Source organism: Bos indicus x Bos taurus, chromosome 7, assembly GCF_003369695.1.
Source record: "Bos indicus x Bos taurus breed Angus x Brahman F1 hybrid chromosome 7, Bos_hybrid_MaternalHap_v2.0, whole genome shotgun sequence".
Taxonomy (NCBI): Eukaryota; Metazoa; Chordata; class Mammalia; order Artiodactyla; family Bovidae; genus Bos; species Bos indicus x Bos taurus.
The window spans coordinates 64,554,974-64,569,489 of NC_040082.1; the positions used below are offsets into that span (position 1 = coordinate 64,554,974).

Below are 14,516 nucleotides of genomic sequence, written 5' to 3' on the forward strand. Positions count from 1 at the left end.
CTGCAGTGGCAGGCACTGGTTTCCAGTGACCTTCTTCGGGCTCGCTTTGAGGCGTCGAGAATACGTAACTTCGAGAGCGACGCTTTATGCAGCTTTGTCGCTGGGATTTGTTCTTAGTGCTGATTCCTCATCTTCAGCAGTGCTTCTACCAAATGCATGCCTGTTTTGATTAAGACTTTCCCAGTGAAGCCTTCTCTGTCCACTCTATGTTGTCGTCCCAACTCAACACTCTGTTCTCCTTATCTGCCCTTTGTCCTTAACAATTATAACTGACTCTCGAGCTGAATGTACTTTTATTATCTGCTTCCCACTTCGTAAAACATAAGCTCCATGAAGACAATCACTGTGTTCTTGCATAGGGCTACAGCTCTTAGAACAGTGTGGGCCCTCAACAGGAGTGCCTTATCCATTACGCCATGTTGACAGCATACAATAGGGGCCCAAGAAAATGTTTTAATTTGAATTTTTTATTGAAGCAAAGATTGTGTTAGTTTCCAGTGTACAGCAAAGTAATTGGTATATATATATATATATATATATATATATATATATATATATATATATATATATGAAAGTATTAGTCCTTCAGTCCTTTCCAACTCTGTGTAGCCTGCCAGGCATCTCTGTCCATGCTATTCTCCAGGCAAGAATGCTAGAGTGTGTAGCCATGTCCTTCTCCAGGGGATCCTCCCTACCCAGGGATTGAACCTGTGTCTCCCCCGTTGCAGACAGATTCGTTACCATCCGAGCCACCATATGTATGTATATATGATGGGCTTCCCAGGTGGTGCGGTGGTAAAGAATCTGCATTCCAATACAGGAGACAAGTAGGTTTGCTCCCTGGGCGGGGAAGATCCTCTGGAGTAGGAAATGGCAACCCTCTCCAGTTGCCTGGAAAATTTTATGGACAGAGGAGCTTGGCAGGCTACAGTCCATGGGGTCACAGAGAGTCAGACACAACTGAAGCAACTGAGCATGGCAAGGCCAAAGGGCTCTGGCATAGCTCAAGAAAAATTTCCCCCGGTATCAGAACTTTACAAGGGCAAGTCCACCTCCATTTAAAAAATTTTTGTGTATGTTATTTTTTGCTTTTCCTTTATAAATCTTTAATTTTTCCACCATTTAAAAAAATTTGACCACTCTACCCCATGCCTTGCATTGAGAGCACTAGATTAAGTTTACCAGAATAGTTGCACAAATTTTTCTTTTAGAGGAAGTGTCAAAACTTGGCATTTTCAATGAGTTTTATAAAGATATAAAACTATTTAGGCTTCTTTGGTATGTACACACATATACATATATACTTCCCTCTATTCTTTTTAAAATTATTCTTTTCCATTATAGTTTGCTATAAGATACCAAACGGAGAAGGCAATGGCAACTCACTCCAGTACTCTTGCCTGGAAAATCCCATGGATGGAGGAGCCTGGTAGGCTAAGAGTCGGATAGACTGAGCGACTTCACTTTCCCTTTTCACTTTCCTGCATTGGAGGAGGAAATGGCAACCCACTCCAGTGTTCTTGCCTGGGGAATCCCCGGAACGGCAGGGCCTGGTGGGCTGCTGTCTCTGGGGTCGCACAGAGTCGGAGGCGACTGAAGTGACTTAGCAGTAGCAGTAGCATAAGATGCCAAATACAGTTCCCTGTGCCATACAGTAAATCTTGGCTGTTTATCAATTTTATATATGAAAGTGTGCATCTGTTAACTCCATTACTTTCAATTTATTCCTCCCCTGCCTTTTCCTCTTTGGTAACCATAAGTTTATTTTCTTTGTTTCTAAATAAATTCGTTTAGTTTGAACTTGTTTTAAATGAGAAGGAAAATGTAGTGATAATTTATATATAATGATGAATCCAGCCTGGATGGTAGGCATTATCATACTGACACAGTCATTAAGTATAATTTTAAGTGTGCTTTTATAGAGGAAGGAGCCCACAAAAGCAAAGTACCTACAGCCCACAAAAGTCGTAATGCAGCCCTGGTGTGCAGTTAACGACTAAGTGAATGAGTAAATGAGTGAACTGAATCCCTCTTGAGAGGATGCCATGGTCAGATCCCATCTGAGGCTGCAGAGGGTGAAGCAGCCCAGTGTGTCCCCTGCAGTGTCCCCTGCAAGGAAGCCTGCTACATGAGCTTGCTCCAAGTCAGGAAGCCCGTGAAACCCTGACTAGATAGAAGGTAATAAAATACTGTTTTAAACTGTTCAGTCACTTGACCCTGTCCCAGACAGAGAAGGATTTTGAAAAAAAGTGTAAAAACAAACGGCAATGTTTTTTTGGATTCAACAAAAAAGGAGCTCAAGTATAAATATTGAAATTGAACATTTCCTCTTTGGATGATAGCTGAATCTCCAGGGACATGCCCTAGTTAGTAATTTTAAAGCGTTAGAAAAGGTTTCCTTGCATATCTGTTCAGATCTACATCTCTGAGGCCCAGACTGTGCTTTTAAAAATTCTACAATTGAAATAATTAATTCCTAGTAATAAATGTGCAGAAGATAGAGTCCTGATGAGTCAGGATCAATTACAATTTGGGGACTTCCCTGGCAGTCTAGTGGTTAACACTCCACTTCCACTTCAGGGGGTGTGGGTTCAATTGCTAGTTGGGGAACTAAGGTCTCATGGCAAAATAAACAAATACAATTCCAGGGTAAACGGGTTTTTTTTTCATTTGTGATAGCATATAGACACCAAGTTAATATTTTGATTTAGATAGATGTGTTGATGTATGATGCTGATGAAGTCAGCTAAGAATTTAAAGGGTCAAGATTTCATATTACATGCTTATTTCTGGGAAACTATTCTCTATGAGGTTTCCATAGTTACTAAGTTTCCTAGTGCTTCTCAGTGGTATGATTCCTTGCTAAATGATGTACATACTTAATTCTTGTCTCCCTTACTTTACAAGGGCAAGTCCACATCCATCTTTAATTTTTATATGTGTTATATCTTGATTTCTTTTCCTTTAAAAATATTTAAAATCTATGTTTTTTCCCCATTAAAAAAAAATTGACCAATTTTACCCCATGCCTAGCACTGACAGCACTAAATTTACCTGCATAGGTGCGCAAATGTTTCTTTTAGAGAAAGTGTCAAAACTTGGCATTTCAATGAGTTTTATGTAATTTTTATTTGACCCTAGCATTGTTAAGGTAGGTAATACTTTATTGACTAACTGTAGCTACAAAGCTGAACAGATTGAGTCATAAGTAATAAAATAATTCAGATTCTGGGGTTAAAAGTTGGCAGTAAGTTCATGCTTGGACACCTCTCTACTACACACAGCAATCAGTAACATTTAAAAACATAAAGGGAAAAAAATAGGACCTCAAAAACAAGAGAAACATCTCAGCAGATCTGAGTATGTGAAACATAGCACAGTGTAGCTAGACAGGTGCCTGTTGGGCTACAGATCCAGAAATAGGCAGTGATGGCACAATCTATGTGTAAGAGGAACTCAAAGTGTTCCACATGAGACATTGGGATGGACAGGACAAACTCACTGCTTGAGGTCTGTCTGTGCCTGCTAAGTCGTGTCAGTCGTGTCCCACTCTTTGCAACCCTATGAACTGTATAGGCTATACCTGCAAGGCTCCTCTGTCCATGGGATTCTCCAGGCAAGATATGAGGTCTGCCCTCCCTGAAGAATATTCAAAATATCATTTTCTATTGGATTTCAGCTTAATAAATAGAAAAGCAGAAGACAGGGCTGTTGATTTCCCACTGTTGGTGACTAGAGTGGTGATATCCTCAAATCACTGCATAACAGGAGCCCTGAAACATCACCAATAGCCCTGGTTTTTGGAAAATGCAACTAGAAAACCCACAGACAGGGAGACAGAAAGCTTGGACAGAGAGAGATGTGCTAAACTGAAAAGAATAACCCTCTCAATCAAATGAGCCTGCTGATACTGCTACTGCTAAGTCACTTCAGTCGTGTCCGACTCTGTGCGACCCCATAGACGGCAGCCCACCAGGCTCCCCCGTCCCTGGGATTCTCCAGGCAAGAACACTGGAGTGGGTTGCCATTTCCTTCTCCAATGCATGAAAGTGAAAAGTGAAAGTGAAGTCGCTCAGTTGTGTCCGACCCTCAGCAACCCCATGGACTGAAGCCTTCCAGGCTCCTCCATCCATGGGATTTTCCAGGCAGGAGTACTGGAGTGGGGTGCCATTGCCTTCTCTGCAAATGAGCCTAGAAATCCAAATTCTAAGAAACATGAAAAACAAACATTCTAACAAACATTTAAATTCTGCCACCCAAATTAAAAATCAGAATTGGAATTCACTCCAGAATTTTATGTGTGTTAGTTGCTCAGTCGTGTCTGACTCTTTGTGACCCCATGGACTGTAGCCTGCCAGGATCCTCTGTCCATGGGATTCTCCAGGCAAGAATACTGGAGTGGGGCCATTTCCTTCTCCAGGGGATCTTCCCAACCCAGGGATTGAAGCCAGATCTCCTGTATCACAAGCAGATTCTTTACCGTCTGAGTCACTAGGAAAGCCATCCCCAGAATTTTATAGAACAGTTTTAATACATTACTGAACAAAATAGGCAGAAATTAATCAAAAATGTTACACAAATATAAAATTCAATAGATGAGATTAAGCTTCAAATGGACATAGTCACAAGCAGAATTAGTAAAAACATACATCATAAAGGAATTCTGAAGGTAAAGAATAGAGGGAATAACTGAAGCAAAAACTTAAAATAACTTTATATGTCAATTATACCTAGTTTTTAAAAATAAAATTTTAAAAAGCCAGAATTTTCTAGAATTGAAAGTAGACAAGGATCTCCAGATTAAAGTGTGCACTGAAAAACAAGCAGGATAAACAATAAACTCAGAGTAGTGAAACTACTGGGCTTTCCAGGCAAGTCAATGGTAAAGAATCCTCCTGCCACGCAGGAGACACAGGTTTGACTCCTGGGTCGAAAAAATCCTGTGGAGCAGGAAATGGCAACCCACTCTAGTACTCTTGCCTGGGAAATCGCATGGACAGACGGCTACAGTCCATGGGATCAAAAAGAGCCAGACACTACTTACTTAGCAACTAAACACAACAACAAGTAAAACTATAACAACTATAGCATATTAAGGATAAAAGAAAAATCATAAGAGCTAACATTATCTTTCAAATAAAAATTAGACTTACAGTAGGCATCATATCAGTAACAAAAGGGACACAAATAGAGTAGTACCTTAAACATACTGAGAATTAAAAAATAAACCATTTAAAACTCTTTCAATCTAGAATTTTAAACTTAGCTGTTCTTGAAGAGTGAGCATCTAGAATTAGGATTATGAAATCCCAGATTCTGACATAGGTTTAAAGCCTCTTCAACAGTATTTTTCCATTGACTTAATTTGGATGTACAACATAGAACTACTCAGTGACTGTCAAGTTATTCATGTCAATTTAAATACATAACCACAGTATGAAGCTCTTTCAATTAACTTTATTGAATAGCCAAATCGATAAGTTAGCACAATTCAAACGATTATTTGCATGGGTTACAAATGACTTTTTCTTTTACAGGAAAAAAACAGTGAGAATTACAAACTGTAAAAAGGAAGACATCTTGTCTCTAACATTTCAGAGAAGCAAGATTTAACACAGCACATTGAAGACCAATACAGATTTGAATTTGAAAACAAGAGTTTAATGTTACAATATTATACACTACTTTACAAAATTAAAATTTCTACATAAGGATTATACTTGTAATAGTTAACAAAATCCTGAAATCACATTTGGTGGTCCCCTAGATAACAGCTGTTATGCATCTTTGATTAGAAGAAAACTCTTTTATTCTAATTATTGTAAAACAGTCTATTAGACTCAATACATTACATTAAATTAAAACAATGAAATATAGGCAAACTAAATAAATGGTACAGCTTGAGTGAAGTATTAATGTGCCAGACTTACAGAAATGTTATTTTAAAAATCCTAGAAATTAGAAAAATAGAGTACTTTTTATGGTAGAACTGCCACTCAGATTTAAATACCAAGATTGCCCTTGTCAATTACTTTAGTAGTTGTAGATCTGTAGAAAATTCAAGGATCTTTCATAATTTACAACTACAATAAAAAAAATATGGCATAGTGTAAATATTAGTTGCTTTACATCAAAAAGTAATACAAGATGAGATAGCAGGTAGTGCCCTACTTAAAAAAAAAAAACTAAAGTAACACATTCAATATTGCAAAAAATAATTGCTTAATATCAATATCTCCAAAAGATTCATTCATTCCCTCATTACTGGGAGAACAAATATTGTGAATTCTTAATAAAGTTATGTTTTTTATGACCTGGCTATTATAAAATTATTCTGGATTGCACATGTTATGCAATATCTAAAATAATTTTTTTAAAGTAAATTTGTGAAATATACCAACAAAGCATGTGGTAATAACAAGAGTCATACCCACTTAGGGATGAAAGTGAGGCACGAGGAAGATTACTGTCCCTAGGAGCACAAACTTTCCCCTCTGGAAGATTTATTACTACTATTAAAAAAGGACCTACAATATCAACATTTAAAATTCACATTATGAACAGAATTTTAGTTATTTTAAGAAACATCAGTGCATAATAATGACTCTCAGTTTCTTTAGAGGAGGGGAAAATAGAAATGTATTCTAATTAGCTATAATTTGAAAATTGCTTCCTAATAAAGGAAGCAGCTTTCAAGAAAATTTCCAGTTCAACGTATCACTTGCAAACTGAAAATAAACCTTAACACTGCTTCAGGGAGATAATATTTTTATAGAACACAATTATTCTGATCTGGCTGGCAAGCAGTAGTATATACTCTAGTGGGACCTATTTCTTCCCTAACCCAAAACGATTCAGTAAAAGTCAGCTCATATTGATGTAAACCTGAAAGTTACTATTTCACTGGTGATCATGTAAGATCAAGATTGTAAACACATTTTTCTAATCCATTAAAACAAAGAAACAAAAATCTTTTCATCAAGTACTACTCATGAACAACTTTTACTTCAAAATGTTCATACAAGACAAAATGAATCTGTGAAAACTGGACCAAACTCTTTTTAAAGATATTCTATCACACCACCTTAAATATACAGATGTATAATTTCCCTATTTGTAAACAAAATTCACTTAATAGTTTTTACTATAATATTTCTCTGGCCAAATCAAAAAGCAGTATCTTGAGCATGTTCAGAAATCAAGTTTCTTTTATCATCTCCATATATCGGATTTGTGTGATCTTAATATTCACTAAACCAAACAGTGGCATTCGTGCTTTATTAAGTTTTAATGTTAAGAATAAATCTTATGAGCAACTTCCAATTCAATTATAAAACTCCTTAGAAAATGTTACTGATGAATTTGAGACAGCATTTAAGAAATCTTTAATTTCTTTCATTCATACTCATTTCACCAATATAATGCTTTTATATTATACATCACAGAGCAGAAATGTACCAAATAAAACCCACTTAAAGGATCAAGATAACTAAGTTTCTCATCTCCCTACTATTGCCAGTCCCAGCGTATTTATGAAGACAGCTCAGATTTTTTTCACTGCAGAATAAGACAGTGTCCAACCAAGTCTTCTGCAGTCAAATCAGAAAACCTCTTAAGAGTTTTCACTCCAGATCAGTTACTTTGTTCTTCAAGTATACAGAATACTGACAAAGCTTGACTGTATCACTTCATATTCTTCTCAAGCTAGACTAGAGTTGATTTACTCTAGTTTTAGTTAACATGATGATCCTTTTTCTTCCTTGAAAAAAAAAAGCAAAACTCTGGGGGATGGATACTAGTTTTCCAACATATGATTTACTTCAAAAATCTTTTTATTTTAAAAAGCTCATTATCAATGGATTTGTAACTTCCCCGCAACATTTAATCTTGTGAGGTTTTAAATGTAGCAGCCAAAAATTCAGAAAAAAAATGAGAAATATACATTTGGAACACAGAAGTCTTTATTTTACAAAATGCACTTTGCCTCTGCGATACTGTCTTACTTCAATCCATAACAACTCAAACATAATTGGCAGCAAAGAATAAAGGTCATTTGTGTGATCAATCATATGCAGATATATTTTGATTTGAAAAATACAGTATTTCAGAGTTGCATGTTTGATTCTCCGCTGTGTTCATTTGCTACAGTTTGTTGAAATCACAGTGAGAACATATAATCATCACATTAGTCCACAAACCTAACAGGAAAGGAAGGTATTACACACTTTCAGGTGTTCTGTGTTATTGTGACTTTCCTTTGAAATTATTAAGTCGAGTATCTTCATTTGTTCATTTATTCACTTGCTGTTGTATATGCAAGAGGAATTCATAATATGATAATGCAGATTCTGTTCTGTCTTCTACCATGTTTTGAAGGAAGTTTGCTTTCATCGGACTCTCATCCCTTAGGAATAAAAGACAAATATTTATAATATTAGACAAAATGTAATAGTAAAATAAACAGTGGATTTGTCACAAAGCTTTGACATCTATTTTGCTAATAAATGGATATAAAGCATAACTTAATACTACTAACTTGTACTATTTATTGAAAATACAATTTTTTTTTCTATATCCTTCTAAAGAGTTTGCAATAGGTTACACATACCTATGATTCAACTCAAAGGTTTCCTTGCAAAGCCAAGCAAACTGCTTTAGTATTGACAAATGACAAATTCAACTTACCTTATTACATAAAGTATTGGGTAAAATGGTCTCTGCTCTCTAAGCCAAGAGATGAAAGCTATTGTTCTGGCAGATTCTGGTGTATCAAGTTCTGGAAGGTCTGTCTATTAAACAAAAACCAGCAATATACAACTTATTCTAAATTATCATCTATAATACTTTTCAAACTTTATCTTGTATATGAATCACCTGAGGATCTTACTGAACTGCAATTGATATAGGAGGTCTAGGGAGGAGCCTAAGATTCTACATACAACAATTTTCTCCCTACCCCTAAAGGGTAGGCAGACTTTTTAAAGGAACAGATAATAAATATTTCAGGCTTGCAGGTCATTTGCTCTGTTGTAACTTCTCAACTCTGGCACTGTTCCACTGAAGCAGCCACAGACTATATACTGTAAGTAAATGGACATGGCTATGCTCCACTGATAGCAACCCACTCCAGTACTCTTGCCTGGAAAATCCCATGGACAGAGGAGCCTGGTAGGCTGCAGTCCATGGGGTCGAGAACAGTCGGACACAACTCAGCGACTTCACTTTCACTTTTCACTTTCATGCACTGGAGAAGGAAATGGCAACCCACTCCAGTGTTCTTGCCTGGAGAATCCCAGGGACGGGGGAGCCTCGTGGGCTGCCGGCTATGGCGTCTCACAGAGTCGAACACGACTGAAGCGACTTAGCAGCAGCAGCAGCAGCATGCTCCACTGAAACTTTATTCACACACAGGTGGCAGGCCTCCTTAGGCCTAGTTTGTCAGACACTGATCTAGAAGAATATGCTACCTCTTATCTTCTGTTTATTATGACATCTAGAATTAACTGATCCATTCAGACAGTTATTACAAATATAACAATTTCTTATCTCATTACCTACAGTGCCTAGTCACCCAGATCAGCCATTAAGCTAATGCTTATCCTAGATAGAACCCTTTGTCTTTTAAATACATAAATCTCCTAATGAGTTCTATAAATGAAGTTAAGCCCATAAATATGACCAAGATGCAGACATAAAATATATTCCAAAGTTGGTGACAAACTAGTTGAAACCCAAAAGTATGACATGAAATAAGACCATGTTATAATTAATTCTAACTTTAAAATTCACAATTATCCAAATGTTACATAGATTTAACATGTGCTTTCTCATGTGTTGTTTCAAGTATTCCTCCATAGGGAACAGCACTCTTATTTTTACAAATGAGGCTTTTAATGACTTATTCAAGGTTACAGAGTGGGTGACAGAGTCCAGTATTACATTCTCCAATAATCAATATAAATCCAACTGATATTGGTCACAAGTCGTTGGCTTGTGTGGCAGTTAGCTTAGTTCTTATTCTAAAGCAGCAGTTAAAGGGACTCTGCCAAAGAACAATGAAATCACTTGCAAAAAACACAAAACAGAGAAACAGAAGAGCCCTAACACTAATGCCAACTGCTGCCAACAGCAGCAAACGTTTTTTGGCCATTAACTACGTTCATTACTTTCTCACTAAAATAGTATACACGTATAAGAGCAAGCAAGTCAAAAATGCAAAATAACCTAAAGAATGCCTCTAAAATACAGTTATGATTTCAAAATAGGATGTTCATGTTTTTGCCATCATTTGAAACGCCTTTTAAGCATACCACAATCACTATAATTACACAATCTTACCATGGTCTGTGGAATTAATGCATAGTTTTCAACTCCTAGAACTTGGCTGAGAAAATTCTGTCCACAATTTCTTCCAACCCAAAGCATTAGTACCTGGAGAGAGGAAGAAAATTATTTTGAGATACAGCTTAACAGTGAGATGTTGACTTAACCTTTAACCACTGACTGTGTTTTAAAAGATCAAAAAGGGAAGTTAGTTTACTGAGACTGTATAGGCTCCAACTAAAGTAATGATAACTACTATTTACCATGACAGGACATTATATGCTCCGCATGCAAGGAGACTATGGAGGAGAAGGTGGCAAATACAAAACTATATAGATTAAATAATACATAATCCGTTAAGAGAGAAACTAAGAGGAATGAGGGTAGTAGTGTACAGAGAGAAGTCAAGACTACTCACAGAACCTGCATCCATGAGAAAGGCCCCATCCCTGCTCAGCTTCTCCACTGAAAGCTGAAGAATAGGCGGCTGAGGTATAGTGCGATCATTGATGCTGATTGCTCCCTTAAAAATTTAGCAAAAGATTAAAGCCTTTTAGATATAACTATTAGGGAGCCACAATTAAATAATAAAAAGAAATTTAATGAGTGTTACCTTTGAGACCTTGGAATTTATTTAGGTAAATCACAATTATTCATATTTAAACATAAAGACGAGGAGGAAATATGTATCGTTTATCTAAACAAAGCCATCGTGATCCCAGTCAAGCCAAATTACTCTCTGATCTTAATTTATTATTTTAAAAATGAACACAATAAATGTAATTAGTACTCATGTATCCTGATTAGATAAATTACATTAGTGACATTCAAATAAAGTCCGGAATTTAGTTAATGATAACAGATGATTGTGTGGTTTAGATCATATATAAATCCTGATGTAAATCTAATGCAAATGAATTTTCTAGTTCTCTTCAATTTAACATTTATTTAATAAGTCCAGAAATGGAAGTTTCTCAGTTATCACTGACTATGATACTGCTATCTTAAAATATACACCTTTAATTATTCGTAACTATACATTTTTGACCAAAATTTGATTTAAATACTAAAACTTGGTATTTAATGAATCTTATCTAAGGGAGAAAGTAAATAAAATACTGACCTATCAAGAGGTACTACCTTCAGAAGGCTTTAGCTCTACTAGGACCTATTAATCACAGCACCTTAAGACCTCTGGCCTTAGGGCATGTGGGGAACAAGAGAGCCTACAGCCCAAATACAGCCAATCAGAAATTAATGTGAACTAAGAAAAGAAAGCCTTGTCCTTCTCTGGTAGTAAAGATGGGAAGCTATCAGTGGCTCTGTTTTCTAGTCTTATACAAAAGGCTGGTCTGAAAGAATGAAGCAATACAGAATCGATGAATTTGAGTTAGGCCTGAGTTAAGTTAGACCCTAGCCTTTCCTGTGGTTTGTGTTTGAGTGCCACATCAGTCAGTCCCTTCTTTCCTAAGCTCACTTGCAAAAGAAGAGTCCTGATAAATATACCACTGAAAATCTTAATAGTGCTTGTCTCTGAATGTATGTACTATGAGTGATTTATTTTTCTCCTAATGGTCTCCATATTATAGACATCTAACATACTGCATTTGTATTTTTATGTTAATTTGCCACTTTTCAATTTGAGAAAAATACAGGTCCAGTTAGTTGAACTTGTCAAACACAGAAGTAATCTTAAGTCATTATTTTTGTAATACAAATTAATAATGTCATCAACAATTTTCATTTGCTAAAAAGTTATCTCCTTCATATATGCAAGGTACCTTAAAATATTTAAACTCAAACATTTCTAACCAAAGTATTACTTCTAACATATATATCCTAACTTGATTACAATGTATTATAGAAAGATTATGGTTTAACATTTTCATGGTTGCAGCTTTAACTCTAGAAAACTTCCCATCAAAGGAAAATAATGTTATAACTTGGACAAATATTTTCTTTTCAATTCAAGATTATTATTACAGTAAACATTGACCTGGGCATTCAAGTGTAATTTCACACTGGATACTCCTTTCAGATCAACCTGTTTAAATAAATAAATCATAGGTTGCTCGAGTCAATTTGACAATGTCTTCATTTATTTAGATCTCTCTAAAGATTCATCTGAAACAAACAGTAAAGTTTATTACTTTAATAACTTAAATAAAAGTACTATTTTCAGGAGCTTCCCAAAGCCAAAATTTCTTTATATAAGAATAAAATGAAAAGCTTTAAGAAAGAAAACACCTTTCTTCATTTCTTCAATGGATTCAATACAATTAGCCTTATAAATGTTCAAGTAAAAGTGAATAAAAAAATGAATCAATCTTACCTCATCTGAGAGATTGTCAACTCTATACAAACTGGGATGAGTTGTGAGCATAAGGTAAACCAAGGGCTGATTTTTCACTTGACACATAGCAAAAATGCGTTCATCTAGACGTGCATTTGTCCCAGTCTGAAATGATTTCTATAACAAAAAAATATACCCATCAGAAAAAAGGTATTTAACAAATACATATAAAATTTTGCAAATATCAGCTGTTAAAAGAATAGCTTCAAACAGAATTAACAAATTTACTGTCACTTGTTCTTACAAAAATATATCTTAATCAGTCACACACATCTATTAAACTGTGGCTATATCCTTACCTAAAAGTCTTGACAAATTAATTATCTGACCATGGCAAAATCATTCAATCTCTCTGGCATCTCCTTCCTAATCAATGAAATAGATCTAAACATCCTATCTATCATAAAGCAATAGTAATATAAAAATCTAAATAACAGGACAAGAAGGATAAAGTTACATTGCAGATGCCAAAAAAAAGGCATATGAAGTATGAAGAACCAAATATCTAAGTATTCTGTAAAAGCTGAGAAACGATGAATGGTGGTTAACTATCCTCATTTCTCCCACAGCTAGAGAAATTAAATAATGTATAATAACAAAGCTCACAAATCAACCAAGAAAATTAGTAATTTGAAGACAGCTACTTAGTAGAATAGAGTTAACAAGTAATTGTCAGTTTCAACTGGAATATTAGCTCCATGAACACTAAATTCAGAGATAAGGTTTTGGGCATTTCTATTGATGGAAAGGAGTAGAAAGAGGCAGAGAGATAACAGCAATGAAACTTTGCCTTAAAACAAATGCACTGACTGTAAATCAGGAAGATTAGAAAAGGCTGTTAAAGAAAGAATACTATAGGAAATGAAAGATGTTCCATTTATTCATTTAAAAAACTAGTTACTAAGTGCCTATGGGCTTCCCCTGTGGCTAGGCTGGTAAAGAATCTGCCTGCAATGCAGGAGACTGGGCTCGATCCCTGGGTTGGGAAGATCCCCTGGAGAAGCAAAAGGCTACCCACTCCAGTATTCTGGCCTAGAGAATTCTATGGACTATACAGTCCATGGGGTCACAAAGAGTTGGACACAACCGAGTGACTTTCACTTTCTTTGGTTCTATCTGTTCTGGGGTTCTACATTTACTATTCAGAAGCAGTAATTATAAACTCTGTCATCTAATATTTCACACCAGAAAGCCTGCAAATTACTGATGTTTTATTCCTTATGCATGACATTAAAGGTCACCTATCCTCAGGCTAAACTAACAGGAAGTGCACCATGTGCATGCCTCCTCTTCCAAGTTTTGTTTCTCCTCATGTACATCCTCCAGATCCTTTAGGTAGCTAATTTTTTGTATTTTTTCCTTTAGGTAGCTAATTTTTTGTATTTTTTCCCACAGTTTATAAATTGTTATCTATGAGAAAGAGGTTCACAGGACAAAAATTTTGGCTGTTGACACTTTCACCATGTTAGTTTCTGATTTTGATTCTTTTACCTGTTTAAGGAGAGCCAGCACAAACAGTGGGAAAAGCCGAAGAGAGAAAGGAACCATGAGTCCAGGCTGCTGGTTACTTAGGGCTGAAGAACGATAAGCTGAAAGGGAGTCTATGACGGCATTCACTAGGGCATCACGAGCATCACTCAGACTGGCCGTCACAGACCTGTCAACAGCTAAAAGAAGTTGAAGTAGGGACAAAGAGAAAAAAGACAGAAGTTTAGTTACCCCACTGTTAAGGACAGAAAAGCTTTTTTTTAATTATACAAATTTTCTCTCAAGTTATTACATACACAAGGAACCAAACACAGCAGTTAAAAGCACATACTTTAGAGAATCAAACCAACCT

The 14,516-nt window shown here is 35.9% G+C and overlaps 1 protein-coding gene across 1 annotated transcript in view; it reads right to left on the bottom strand.

The window, feature by feature from the left end:
* Positions 1 to 5,437: 5,437 nt before the first annotated feature.
* The window catches only part of SEC24A (SEC24 homolog A, COPII coat complex component), a 74,946-nt gene continuing 65,867 nt past the window's right edge, over positions 5,438 to 14,516 (bottom strand). Inside the window, exons 18-23 of the mRNA XM_027546473.1 lie at positions 14,168 to 14,343; positions 12,656 to 12,793; positions 10,742 to 10,846; positions 10,339 to 10,431; positions 8,686 to 8,789; positions 5,438 to 8,404 (exon numbers count right to left, since the gene is read on the bottom strand). Coding sequence (XP_027402274.1) covers positions 8,290 to 8,404; positions 8,686 to 8,789; positions 10,339 to 10,431; positions 10,742 to 10,846; positions 12,656 to 12,793; positions 14,168 to 14,343 — 731 coding nt within the window. The 3' untranslated portion in view covers positions 5,438 to 8,289. The remainder of the gene's footprint in view (positions 8,405 to 8,685; positions 8,790 to 10,338; positions 10,432 to 10,741; positions 10,847 to 12,655; positions 12,794 to 14,167; positions 14,344 to 14,516) is intronic.